The 14,597-nt window shown below is 42.0% G+C and overlaps 1 protein-coding gene across 1 annotated transcript in view; it reads left to right on the top strand.

Moving 5' to 3' along the window:
* Positions 1-14,597, top strand: part of LOC138265135 (uncharacterized) — a 158,612-nt gene that overhangs the window by 143,745 nt on the left and 270 nt on the right. The window contains exons 6-8 of the mRNA XM_069212677.1: positions 110-168; positions 5,795-5,873; positions 10,162-10,287. Of these exons, the coding sequence (XP_069068778.1) occupies positions 110-168; positions 5,795-5,873; positions 10,162-10,287 (264 nt within the window). The remainder of the gene's footprint in view (positions 1-109; positions 169-5,794; positions 5,874-10,161; positions 10,288-14,597) is intronic.

Here is a 14,597-nt window from a genome sequence, read left to right as displayed (position 1 = left end):
TGGGCCCTGTGTTTTTTCTCTCACTGTTATCTACGAGAAGAAAGAGGGAGTGAGGAAGAGGAAGATGGGAGGGAAATCTGCTCTCCTGACTCAATGTCTCTTGTTTCAGGGCATTCTGAAGCAAGTCCTGGAAGATCCCACTACCACAATGGCAACATGCCAGTGAAGGTGAGCACTCTGATGTTCCTCTGTCTTGATTTCATTAGGCTAATTGAATTGTGTATGAGCACGGGCTTACCATTGTCTCCATCCTACTAGACTAGTAGGTCAGTACTTGGAACATTCCAATACCTTCACCCCTCCAGGGTGTTAAATAGAAGTACAGTGAAGATTGCACCACCTCTCTCCCAACAAGTCAGCCAATGTGAGTACCTGAAGACTTCATTGTAAGCTGGCAGGATGGCATTGTGAGTTAAACACATGCAGCTGATATCTTCAACGCTCTGTAGGCCATGGTACATCCTACCCAGCCTTCCAATGCTGCTGAAGTGAGTACTATTACATTGGGTAATAGTGACACCTTTTATTTACAGTACTCAGGTATAGCTAAGGTGAGGTACAAAGCACTATATATATAAATTTATTTGTATCATTACTATTATTCCCTCATTCCGAGGTGGTCAAGGTGAATGCCCTGAATACCTTCTGTCTCCATCCCAGCATCCCAGAAAATGAGGCCAGCTGGTACATCCTGGATTGTAGGAAAATAAAATAGAACAAACTAGAGACTTGATTCGAAACAGATTGATACAGAGTATGAAAAGTTACTGAGGAAAGTAGGGTCAAACAGACAGAATGGAGACATTGGTGAAGAAGGGAAAACAAATGAGGAGGAAAGAGTGAAAGATAAAGGGGGAAGGTCACATAGAGAAATCAAGGGGTTATGCTGAAAAAGGAGTAGTGATACTGGAGCAAGAGAAAGAGGGCAAGCAACAGAAAAGTGAGTTAGTAGTAGATATATATATATAGAGGGGGCAAGGGAGAGAAGGCAAGGAGAGGCAAATGGGAGCGTGTGGTTGGAAATGATAAAAGAAAGCTAAAGAAAATAAAGCAATAGTAATGTGTGTACACTTTTTGAAAAAGAGACATATTGGTGAGGAATGAACAGTGCAGAAAGTGGAAGTTTCTAAGGTTCAGCAATCCATCAGAGCCTAGAAATTGTTTGGCTATTTAAAAACGTGTATATGAGAAAGACATCCCCTTTATCACATTGACGCACTACATCATTTGTTGAGGTATGGTTTATGTTGTGGAGTTATTACTGCCGGAATCAAATGGCATGATCACCCGGGCTAACATTACAGCTAGGATTCACTGCTCTAGTCTGTGCCTTGAAGCACTATTAACTGTGTTCATTGGGCACATATAGTACAGTGTGCACAATTACAGTAAATGTGCTGTCCCCAGCCTGCGAGGGGACATGTGCAGGGATCCATAAATCCTCCTTGGATCCCTTCCTAAGGGCACTAATGGGGGTAGCACGGCCTCTCTGCCTCAAAGTCCGCATCAATAATACTGCAAGGGCACAGAGGCAAAGTGTTTTCTCATTTGCATGGGAGCATGTCCCTGTGGCAATGAGGGAGTGCCCCTTTGAGTTCGCGAAGGAGCTACATGTGCACTAGTATGATCTATATTACAGAAGGACCCAAGCAAGCAGCCATTCTGCATTGTTTTGTTATAGATGAAGTCCATAATCTTGCTTTTTTCACCTTTTTAAAAAAAAATGATATCACTGGATCCTTAAAAGAGTGCCTTTCATCACATCAAATGGAGTATACTCGCCTTGGGACCAAACGTCCCACTGTAGAATGCATGCATTGATAAGATACAGCCAAGGAAGAGACTACTTGGAAAGATGGGACAATTTTTTACTATACAGCACCTGTTTGAGGATGATACCATGAACGATATTTAGCTTAGGCTGGCCAATAACCTTCAAGTTAAAGAAGAACTACTAAGAGAGGAGCTTTGGATCCACCCACTTGTTGTTGTTTTTTTAGCATGGAATTTGATTGGGCAAAACCGAGTTCTTCACCTGGAAACATTTGGTCAGCTTGCACTTTTTCCCTGTTGAAAAGCTTAGCTATGGAAGAGCTGATTTGGCTATGGTGACCAACCAGTGATCAAGACTATAGACCTGATCTGTTTATTATGAAACGTTAGCACATAGGCAACTGGACAGACTTACTTACTGGGCAGAGGATATGTTAAAGCCAATAAGTATTTAAAAGTGAATTGTTATTTCACTGTGTTAAACCCTGTAGTCAGGTATTTTGATACATGGAAACTCACAGATTAATATAGTAGGCAAGCTTTTCACGTTGGTAATGCGAACCTGACAAATACTGAAGTGAAAGATTTGTACTGTGATCACCCTTGGTAGGCCCTCTCAAAAAGGATTGCATATTGTTTGTCAACTATAATTATGCACATATTTATAATTGTATTTTATATTTTTTAACATAGTAATTGATTTTCAACATAAACAAAATAGGAAACAATCTTGTGATAGCATATGTGAGATACAGCTACATTAATATTATTGTACATTTAGAATGTAAAATAACATTAGGCAAATCACGATCACATGTAATAGTGAAGAGGCATGTAAGAAATCAGTCCATAGCGCTGCACGCACTTAGGGCCAGATGTAGCAAGCCGTTTGCATGGCGCAAACTGCGATTTTCGCAGTTTGCGCCATGCAAATGGCCGAACGCGATGCTCATTCCCAAATTGCGAGGCGACTCGCAAATAGGAAGGGGTGTTCCCTTCCTATTTGCGACTCGCATTGCAATTCGGAGTTGCTTTGTGACCGCGAAGCGGTCGCAAACCAACTCACAGTTACCACCAGTGTCACACTGGGGGTAACTCATTCGCAAAAGGGAAGGGGTCCCCATGGGACCCCTTCCCCTTTGTGAATGTCGACAAAAATATTTTTTCAGAGCAGGCAGTGGTCCTATGGACCACTGCCTATTCTGAAAAAAACGAAACCAAATGGTTTTGGTTTATTTTTCATTTTGCAACTCGTTTTCCTTTAAGGAAAACGGGCTGCAAAATGAAAAAAAAAAACTGTTTTATTTATAAAGCAGTCACAGACATGGAGGTCTGCTGACTACAGCAGGCCACCGTCCTTGTGAGTGCAGGGACTCGCTATGTGGTCACAAAATGCGACCCACGTCTTGAATATTGATGAGGTGGGTCTTTGCGACCCTATAGCGAGTCGCAGAAGGTGTCTGAGACACCATTCTGCATATGCTTTTGCGAGTCTGAAATTGCGAGTCGCACCGACTCGCAATTTCAGACTCGCAAAAGCATATCTTCCTACATCTGGCCCGTAATCTGCAGTCCAATTCCTGATTATCCTGGTGCGATAGTAAACCAAGGTCCTAGTCAGACCAACCATCTCACCCAAGCTAGTAAAGCATGAGTACCCCCTGTACATTGTTTGTTGTTTCTACACTGTTGGTCACCTCTGTGTACCCCAAAGTTCAATATGCCTGGTACGGCCCCAGATATTTTGCAGTCTAGACTTTGGTGCCATCAGCAGCTATAATTCTCGGTTGCATCATTACAGTAAGCCAAATCCCTGTGCCATTCACTCAGTGTTGGCAGTGGAGCTCTGCTCAATGTCATCGCAATAGGTCTCTTAGGCAATACCAAGGCAAGCACAACAAACTTCCTAACCAAGGCCTGTATGTCCTTGAAGTTTCACAGCAGTGTAATTAAAAGGTCATGTCCTTTGACCTTTGTAATTAAAAGGTCAGGTACTTTGTAGTTTGAATATCTCACATATAGCAGCAAAGATCAGGTCCCAATGGGCCTTGGCACTTGAGTATTCACATGAAACATGTGTAAAGTCCACACCGGCAGTTTGGCAACACATACAGTCAGAGTTGTCCTTAAGACTGTCCATATATAACCCAGCAAAGGTATAATAATATTTCCACATATTTGTAATTTTATGGCTGTTTACTTGATGGTTGTTTCACAGGAAAGTTCAGTTTGCTACAGGGGCCAGCCATTGATAATGACTGAAGACCTAACTGGTTTACTGAGAAATGTTATGTCAGATGCCAAAGATCTGATCTGTCTATGAAGCAAAGTGACAATTAAACTATGTCTGATGTACTTAGTGCAAAAGCACATGTTCAAAAATATGTCATTCTTAGGCTTCATTAGATGGGTCGTAAATTGGTTTGTCTAGTTAGGGAAATAGTTTAGTTTTGGATACAGGGCACTCTAATGCGTGGCTCTCACCAAGCTGTGCTTCTAAATATTGTTCAGGAACAGTGGTTGATCTATTTTGGGCCCCGGCATGCCCATGATGGTGCAGGGGTTTTCGCATTTTATTTTCTGTGCCACTGGAAGTCAGTGCACTTTAGTAAGGGCTAATATGATGTTGCATAATTTTTTTCATTTGAAACCAAGTCTGTCAGCATGGCTTTTCGGTGTCTACACTTTAATACATATTTTTTAGTTCTCCAGCATAACCAATCCTGCTGTTGTCCAGACTACTGGACTGTCAGTCTATGGAGTCAGTGGCGTAGCGTGGGGGGTGCAGGGGGGGCCGGCCGCACCGGGCGCAACATCTTGGAAGAGACTCGAGTGCTAAAATCCACGGGTTAGGGGGTGCAAATTACTTGCCTTGCCCCGGGTTAGGGGGCGCAAATTACTTGCCTTGCCCCGGGTGCTGACAACCCACGCTACGCCACTGTATGGAGTATCACTTTATAGGTTCATTCAGACAAAAATACGATGTGCTCACTAAGGTCTTACATTCTCATTGTAAAAGAGATATCTAAATGCATGCTGTTTTGACTAGTTTGTCCTAATTTTTCGCACATTCTTGTCAATAGGGACTTGCGCAGTAAAATATTGTGGAAATGGTTGATCCTGTGTTAATGCTACAAAATACTTTTTCTGCAATTACTTAAACTTGGCTTGGAGGTTTGGCAAACAGCTGTCAGAAACATGGTTTTCAATAGTATTTTCTGGCAGCAAAATTCTTCTGGAGACACCTCAGATAAAATCTGGCACGTGTGCAGTATTATCATGAGTCCAGGGTAGATCTAGAAAGACTGTCTCCATGCTACATTTTCGAGACATCCCCTGACTATGTGAACATGTTTCATCTAGATCCATTATATGTGAATTGATCTTTTGGAGATCCTGAATTGGTGTATGAATGTAACCCGCCAGGACCTCCATTGGAGAATCATGTTCTGTACCAGGTGCCTACAACGAGTAGCTCGTGAGCTACAAGTAGCTCTAAAGGTACTTGTGAGTAGCTCACCTATGTGCAGCCCAGCCTACTAATATAGAAGCTTTTGCTTGGCTGAATCATTATATGTATACTAAATTGAAAAAAACATTTATTCACGACAAAAATGTGTGTATTTTCAGAAGTCATAAGCTGATGTTTGGAGAAAAATGGTTGAATTTTAAAAATGTATTTTAAGCTTTCACTTGAGTTAGAGGGATTTATTACTCATTTTACCTTGGTGACAGAGGGATTGCAGCAATGGTTTTTATGCATTACTGTGTAGAGTTATGTCAAATTGTCAAAGTTTTTTTTACATTACTGCTGGAAACAGTGACTAATGAACTGCTCCGATTACATCTGACAATCTTGAATAGGGTGGTCACTATTACATCACTAATATTAGTAGCATGGGGTGATTTTCATTGAACTTAAGTAGCTCTTATGACAGAAAAAGTTGGAGACCCCTGTTCTATACCCTCCTTTCTCTTGGAGATATTGTTAACTTGGTGAATCTTTCTCTTTTCTCTCCAGCTCCCGGGGATGCAGAACTCCACCTGCCGTAAGGCGAATGGGGTAAACTCCAACGCAAGGCACAGCAGCAGCTCACGGCGTAACTATCTCTCTGTGTTTATGTGGTTCAGATATGAGAGGATGAGGGCTATGCTGCATATGAAGCTGATCCAGGTTTCATACCATCTGTTAAGATCAGAGCTCTCAAGATGCACAGGTCCATGCATGTCTAGCTTATCCAGCTCAGATTTTGTATCTGCCTTCTGGTACTTGAAGTTCTGGTGTTATAATGGGGTAAACAGCAGTACAAGTGTCAGAATGTAAAGAAGAATCATGGACTGGATGTGCTACTTATGGTTCTAAGAGATGAAATGTGTTTTGTGTGGACTGCAGTACCTGCAGTACCCAAGTGTGGATATACAGAAAGGATCTTCCTAGCTACTTTGGAAGGTTGTACTGAACTCTACCCTGCTTTCAGAGAAGCTAGCTTCCACTTTTCTTGTCGGAGGCCGGCGAGGAGGTGTTCATACTTAACGTATGACATTTGATTCAAGCAATGTCATTGGAAGTGGTTTTACATGACGTGAGGATATCACTTGACACACACTAGAAGGTGGGCAAAAGTCTGGTGTAGTAGGTAGAAAAAGAAAGATGGGGTAGTTTAGGGTTGGGAATGGGCAGGTGGGGATATAAGGAGGCTCATAGGGGAGGCTATTAAAGGAAGGAAGTGGTGCAGAAATTCTCGTGGTAAGGGTACTGAGTGAGAAGGAGCTCCATGGAGGCTGCTAGTAGGAGTCAGTATTGGTCAAGGAGGCAATGGACGGCAGCTAGTAGCGTGGGTAGGTTTATAGACAGGAGACAATGCATGTAGACTGGTACACCGGTTGATACTGGGAAGGATGTGATCCATGGACGCTTGTACAATGAGCTGGTATGGGGGAAGCGTGCTGTTTTTGAGCTGATACTTAGGGAGGATGTGATGCATGGAGGCCGGTGATAAGGGATGGTACTGGGGAAAGAGGGAATGTAAGGAGGCTGAAGGGAGCTGCACTGGGGCAGAGTCAATGCTTATGGGGTGGGGATGGATGGATGCTTATAATGGGGAAATCTTTATCGCAGATGGATCTTGGTAGTGGGAAAGGAAGAATGCAGAGAATCTGGAAAAGCAGGACTGCCACTAGGGTAGGTGGGGAGCATGGAGGTTGGCAATAGGAGACTTTTAATGGAGAAGGAGGAATCTTGAAAGCTTGTAATTAGAAACTGGTACTGGGCATAGGAAATGGATTTTGTTAGTGGGAACCTCTAGGAGTAAGCTGGAGATATAAAGTCTGGTATGTTACTAAATCATTGCAATTACATAATTTCACCATCACATCGTTACAACTGCTTCTCCTACCACTAAACTGTTGCAGTGAGCTTTAAATCTTTTTAACACAACCACACGCTCACTACTTTGTGCCTACTCGTAACCTACGTTTACATCAACTGTTTTTATTCTTAAATATTTCTTATTAATTTATATTGTAATTGTAGCTCTTTTGTCACTTACACCATTAACATCATTAATCATTGCACCAAATATAATTTCTAAATGTGCGTAATAACTTATAATACATTTACTGTAGTATCCTAACCTCTGAATACCGCTGAATATATATTTTCTGTTTTGTTAACCTAACCTTTCAGAATGTATAACATTTTATTATTAAAATAAATTAAATTAGAATCTTTACCGTACAAGTTAGATGTATTTCATTATGAGGGAATAATTTCATTTTAACTACTTGACTCTTTGCTTGATAAAATCATAATAATGATCAATTATATAAATGTAACAACTTCAAACTCATTTTTAAGGTATTCTGTTAATAACATTTAAATATAATACTTATCCTTACCATTGTATTCCTATAACCATTTTAACTAATGCATATTAAAAAGCTAATCTGTCTATATATTTAGTTAATTCATAATTGAGGTGCATTTATTAAAGAAATCTCAACACAGAAACATGTTTTACATTTCTTTTTAAATATAATATATGTGCACGGAGTTAACACATCTTACTGGAGGGTGGTAGAATGAACCCTCCCCACCAACACTTTTTACCTGCAGGTAATTAACCGAATTGTATTTACTTTAAATTTCAAATTTAATGTAAATTAATGTTTTTAAATATTATTAACAACCATGACCCCAAAATGAACTACATTACTTATCTTAGGTATATATGTGTAGTGACCTACAATCAAGTTTGTTTAATAACACTGTGGAGCTGATACAATTGTCATGCAATGTAGGGGAGATGTTGTAGTACGGGTATAGAATATAAAGATCATGGTAATGGAGGACTGGTATTGGAGGTAGGATGGATGTATGGATTGAGGCTGCTCTCAATCACATTCTCTTGCTACCTGTGTTTTTCACCCATCTTCCTCCATTTCTTTGTACTACATTCCCTCTCACAATTTATCTGCAGTCTTACCATTCACTGCCAGCCTTCCTTCCTTTAGTTTCCGCTTCTTAATCCTTCCAAACCCTCCTAGTCTCACTCACACTTTTCCTCCCTGTCCCTCTCCTTCCTCCTAAAAAAAGGCCAAGTGTCTCATGGTGCCTTCATAAACCTCATTCTTTCCTGTCTTTCCTTTGAATTGCGGTACTTCTGTATAGTTAACTTGACATAAAAATATTTGCATACCAGTATGCAAAGAGATAAGGGACTGAATATACTCCTCATGATGTCACTGCACAACCTTTAGATTGTTGAGCATCCCTCTGTTACAGATTTCTCTCTTTCTCTCCCCCTGACCTTAAGGACTTCCCCAAGGTCTTCCCTCTAGAACCATGCAGTGAGTAGCTCTTACAACACAGGGTTTCTTCTTTGAATTCTGGGACTTATGGTTTTAATTTTACAGTGGGCTACAAAAGACTGCAAATCCCAGAATGCAAAGAAAAATACTTGGACTGGAAGAGCTACTCACTCATGGAACTGCAGAAAAACAGAGTTCTAAATTATACCCCATCATCCTTCTCTCACTTCCCCCTTTTCCTTCAACCTCACTCTCTATTTCTTCGTACTATTCTTTCTCTTACTCTGTTCCTTCTTTGGCCTCTCTCTCCTACATTAACTTGAGGTATTCCACTCTTACTGCTCCTCTTCCTCATCTCTCCTGTCATCCCCACATATTTCTGATTACGAAATCCCCTGTACTCAGATATTTTAAGTTATGTCAGGCATCTGTTTTCCTTTGTGTTATTGTAAGTGTAGTTTTGCATTACTACTTGAAAATAGAAAATTACAAATGCCAGAATGCATATGAAAACCTTGACTGGGTGAGCTACTTACAACTAACACAGGACAGCTTCGGACATCTCCTGAACCTTCTCCCTGCTTCTCCTTCTATGTCTCCTCCTGTCTGTGTCTTCCACTTCCCTGTACATCAGCCCCATTCTTTCCCTTTGCTCCCAGTATCTACTTTTCTCCTACATCTACCTCGATCCTTACTTCTTCTGCCACATTTCTAAAAAATAACAGACGACTCTATGTCATCAAGGATGCAATGCTCCATTCCTAGACTTTTCTTTTTCAAATTATTGTTTTTCGATGTCTTAGCTCAACTTAAGATTGGATCAACTAAAATGAACCAGTACAACAACTCAGTCATTAAGCTAAACTCCAGGACTGGAGCTCTACGTCCTTGGTGACAAGGCGTCATCTGATAAAATGATTCTTTCTGCAACCTCTCTCTATACACGTTACTCCCCATTGTCGTTTCCCCATTTCTTCCCCCTCTCTCTCTACATCTCCCATCCTCACGAAGTGACTTCTGGCTCCAGAAAATAAAGATCTACTGCTTACTATTTCATTTTGTACAGTAGGGTGCCACGTGGTGGCGTCCCTGTGTACTCAATCCAAAGGCCATCCCTTAGCTTGAATCTTCTCTAGCTGCCAGGAAGATAGGAGGGAGGGTAGAGCTCCCCCTAACGTTTTTCATGGGGAGACAAAATCAGTCAGCATCACAGAGATATCACCTTGACTTCAAGGCTGGACTGAAAAGGGGGCCAGCTCAAAAAAACAAGTTGGGGTCAAGCAGTATGTCACAGATTAAAACAATAAGTCGAAAAAGAGGCAAAAATGGCAGTGTGGGATGGATGCAAGGTTATGGGTGCCAGGTGACTTCTAAGAGGCAGCTCGCTCTAGCAATGGGTTTCTGATATGCAAATCATTGTTTCCAGGAAGATATTTTTGTAATCAATATTTAGGACACACTATTTATGTCAGACGATATTTCTCTATGTCATATTCTAACAAATAACTCTAAAATAACAGCACATCATGAAGAGGCTTAACTAGCTAAACTTTCTGAACTCATACCTACTTCTTACAGTCCCAGAAGGACATGGAAAACCAGCTCCAGCTTCAGCCACCGACCGCCGCTGTTCTTTGCCTTCTCCTGTCCTGCACCCGCCACCTCGATGGCCCACAAAGCCCACCAGCAAATCTACAATGGACGGTAATGAGGGGTGATATACACCTTTGAGATCGTTCTCACTGGCCGAATATTTTCCGGCCAAATGCCAGCATTGACTTCAGTGGGATGATAAAAAATTGTATTCTGTATGGCTTCTGAGAAATGGTTCTGCTACTTTTGCCTTTATTGTGACCTCTAACTCTTGGACCTCATTCTGCCTAGAGGGACAGATTACAAAGGTTCAAGAAAAGTAACTAAATTATCAAAACAACCCATTGCATTTACCATTGTTCATAAAATACAACATTTTAACGTGATATGCATGACCGTGTAAATCATGTTTGTTGCATGCATTACATAAAGGGTTTGAGCATATGTGTGTATATAATTGCTTGATAGTCTCATGCACTGGTGCACCAATTATACTAATCTGATGCTTACCAATTGCGCATTATGTCAATTTAAAGTCATGAACAAGAAAAAAAACCTTCATATTTACTTAGATAAACTAGTCATTCACTCCATAAAGTTATCTCTCACATCTTTTCCTATGTAAATACATATTGGATCAGGTTCATCAATGTTATTTTACTTGCTTGTGCACTCTACATATGCAAATAAAACAAAGAAAATGTGCACTGTGATAAATGTGTGCACTGCAGGTTTGCAAGGTGTTAGAAATTAGGTCTTTGGTTGGCAGTCAGGTTACCCCCTGTCCAAGCAACGACCCTCACTCTAGTCAGGGTAAGTCACACACAATCCAAATCATCCTGTACCTACCCTCTGGTAACTTGGCACTGAGCAGTCAGGCTTAACTTGGAAGGCAATGTGTAAAGTATTTGTGCAATAAATCATGTAATAACACAATATAGCACCACAAAAATACACCACACAGTGTTTAGAAAAATATAATATATAATATTTATCTGGATGAATGCAGGTCAAAACGATTAAAGATGCAATAAAGATGCAATAAGTAAATGTTGAGATATCACGGAAAAGTGATATAAAAATGTCTTAAGTCTTTTTAAAGTAAACACAGTCTCTTTCAAGCACAAAGTACCTGGTTCGCGTGGAAAATCTCTGCAGAGGACCGCAAAGGAGGAGATGCGTGGAAACAAAGGGGTGTGCGTCGATTTCTCAGGCCGCACATGGCGATGCGTCGTTTAGTTTTGATGCAGGGATGTCGATTTCCGGATCCTCTTCGGGTTGCGGGGTTTTCAGACGCCCGGGGCTGATGCGTGGATTTCCGGCGCTGCTAGGACCAAGTCACAGGAGCTGTGTTTCTTCGGTAGGCATTGCATCTAAAATTTCGACCGCAAGGCAGGTGCTGCATTGATTCCTCTCTGGAAGTCGGGCTGCGTCGTTCCAGTTTGGCTGTGCGTCGATCCGGTGAGGTCGTGTGTCGAATTTCCAGTCGCTACGCTGGCGCTGCGTCGATCTTCTCGTTGCAAAGTTGGGCTGCGTCGTTCCGGTTCGGCGTGTGGTGACATTTTTACTGTGGTGCCGGCTGTGTGTCGTTTCTGGCAGGCTGTGCGTCGAATTTCGCCACACAAGAAATCCTTCTTGTAGCGATGAAGTCTTTTTGGTCCTGAGACTTCAGGGAACAGGAGGCAAGCTCCAAGCACTTGGAGAACACTTCTTCACCACAGCCAGAGAGCAGCAAGGCAGCTGGGCAACTGAAAGGCAGCAGTCCTTCACAGAAAGCAGACAGGTGAGTCCTTTGAGCAGCCAGGCAGGTCTTCTTGGTAGGATGCAGGTTCTGGTTCAGGTTCTCTTCTCCAGGAAGTGTCTGAGTTGGTAGGGGCAGAGGCCCTGTTTAAATACCCAAATGTGCCTTTGAAGTGGGGGAGACTTCAGAGAGTGGCTTAGAGGTGCACAAGGTCCCCTTTCAGTTCAATCCTGTCTGCGAGGGTCCCAGTAGGGGGTGTGGAAGTCCTTTGTGTGAGGGCAGGCCCTCCATCCTCCCAGCCCAGGAAGACCCATTCAAAATGCAGATGTATGCAAGTGAGGCTGAGTATCCTGTGTTTGGGGTGTGTATGAGTGAATGCACAATGGAGCTGTCAACTAAGCGTAGCCAGATGTGGATTGTAAGGCACAGAAAGATTTAAGTGCAGAGAAATGCTCACTTTCTAAGAGTGGCATTTCTAAAATAGTAATATTAAATCCAACTTCACCAGTCAGCAGGATTTTGTATCACTATTCTGGCCATACTAAATATGACCTTCTTACTCCTTTCAGATCAGCAGCTACCATTCAAACAATGTATGAGGGTAGCCTCAATGTTAGCCTATGAAGGGAGCAGGCCTCACAATAGTGTAAAACGAATTTAGGAGTTTTACACTACCAGGACATGTAAACTACATAGGTACATGTCCTGCCTTTTGCCTACATAGCGCCCTGCCCTATGGAATACCTAGGGCATACCTTAGGTGTGTCTTATATGTAGAAAAAGGGGAGTTTTAGGCTTGGAAAATACTTTTAAATGCCAAGTCGAATGCAATGGTAGGCCTGAGACAAGATTAAGGGGCTACTGAAATGGGTGACACAAACAGTGCTGCAGGCCCACTAGTAGCATTTAATCTACAGGCCCTGGGCACATATAGTGCACTCTACTAGGGACTTATAAGTAAATTAAATAGCCCAATTGGGTATGATCCAATGTTACCATGTTTAAAGGGAGAGAACATATGCACTTTAGCACTGGTTAGCAGTGGTAAAGTGTGCAGAGTCTAAAAACCAGCAAAACCAGTATCTCAAAAGTGGAGGGAGGCAGGCAAAAAGTTAGGGTGACCACCCTAAGGCTGTCAGGTCTAACACAGGGTTTTTACACTGTGGTAGTTAAGTGAAGTAGGCACCAAACCTGTTCATATGTCCCTATTTCACAAAAGAATGAGTGTGCAGCTAAGGTGACCTTAGCATTTTCTTTCTTCATAACTAAGCTGCTAGGCAAAGAATTTAGTAGGGAAAGAATCAAGGCATACCTGCCTAACATTAGACTTCTACCCCAGTACTCATGAACTGCACAAGCATCTGAATCCCTACGCGACCATGAGTGCATGATCGTGTGGGTGCCTGGAATTCGGAAGTGAGTGCACATGGTTCACTTCATGAAACATGCAGACCTTCCAACTCACACGGTGCCACCATGTGCCACACGATATTGGCACCCCTCTCAAGGTCTCCTGGGAAGGAGCCAATATCACACGGTGGCAGCAAAATGAGCTGAAACCCACTGTAAGTAATGGTCTTCTGCTTGTTTTCTGAGGCTTTTAGTTCCTGTTGTCCATTAATGGGTGCAAAAAGCCCCCAGGACATGGACAGCCACCTTAGCAAGCTTTCATTTTTTTGTTAGAGGAAGGACTTTGGGGCTGAGTTGGGGGTAAAAGTGCCTCTAAGGTGCTTCTCGGCATGAAGCTATGCCCCCTCCATGGCCCGACCCCTCCTCACCCTGTGGAACTTTTTGGGAAGTTGGCAGGTCTGAACATGCTCTTGCGTATGGAGATTAACCAAACCTGTAGCCGTGCTCAATGCAGCCCCACCCAAACCATTAGTGCTAATGTGAAACAATTGGGTGTGTAGTATTTGCACTCTAGGATACCTTCCGATAACAACTGTATTTTCTCCACCCTTTCAATAAAAAAAGAGTGATAATTGGGCAGGGTCATCCACGTTCACACACATACAGTATTCAGCTGTAACTGAAACCAGTTTTGGTAAAGCCAGTAGGGTTTAATTTGCTAATGTAGGCAGCAAGAGCACATGGGCTGGGGCCAGCAGACAGAGAGCTAGAGTTGCAGTGTCTCCTTCGTACAGTTCAACGCAAGCATTCTAGTGGTGGTGGAAGGTGTCATCCAGACGTATTAGGTGACACATGAATAGTCCTCTCCAGGGATTGAAAGAGACTGATCGAAGAAAGCCAATGGTTGAAAGGGTCGGACCAAAAGCCTATTTATTTTATCTTGTTATTAATAGTTCAGTTTCCCAGCTGGCTTGTCAAAACCCAGACTTGAAAATGATCTAACAGGTTTGCATTTCAGTAAGAACCAAAGTTTTACTTACTGAGCAAAGCTGCATGCAAAATCGGTTCCAATACAATGAACATGCTCACATAATTTGCATATAGGCAAATCATCTCTTTTCTAAGCTTCTCATCAGCAACTTCCGCAAAATAACCATAAACACACAGTCTACCACATATGCAATCTGTTCTTCAAAGACACTTTTAGTTTCACTAAATTCTTGATCAATATCGTTCTAAATAAAACACCTTGTTAAAAGTTCAGTTGCTTTTGGCAAAAACGGTTGTCTATGGTCATTCGAAATGTTTTTCATCATTCCACGTTATTAGT

This window comes from Pleurodeles waltl, chromosome 11, assembly GCF_031143425.1.
Source record: "Pleurodeles waltl isolate 20211129_DDA chromosome 11, aPleWal1.hap1.20221129, whole genome shotgun sequence".
NCBI classification, from domain to species: Eukaryota; Metazoa; Chordata; class Amphibia; order Caudata; family Salamandridae; genus Pleurodeles; species Pleurodeles waltl.
This window is presented reverse-complemented; position numbering and strand designations above follow the sequence as displayed.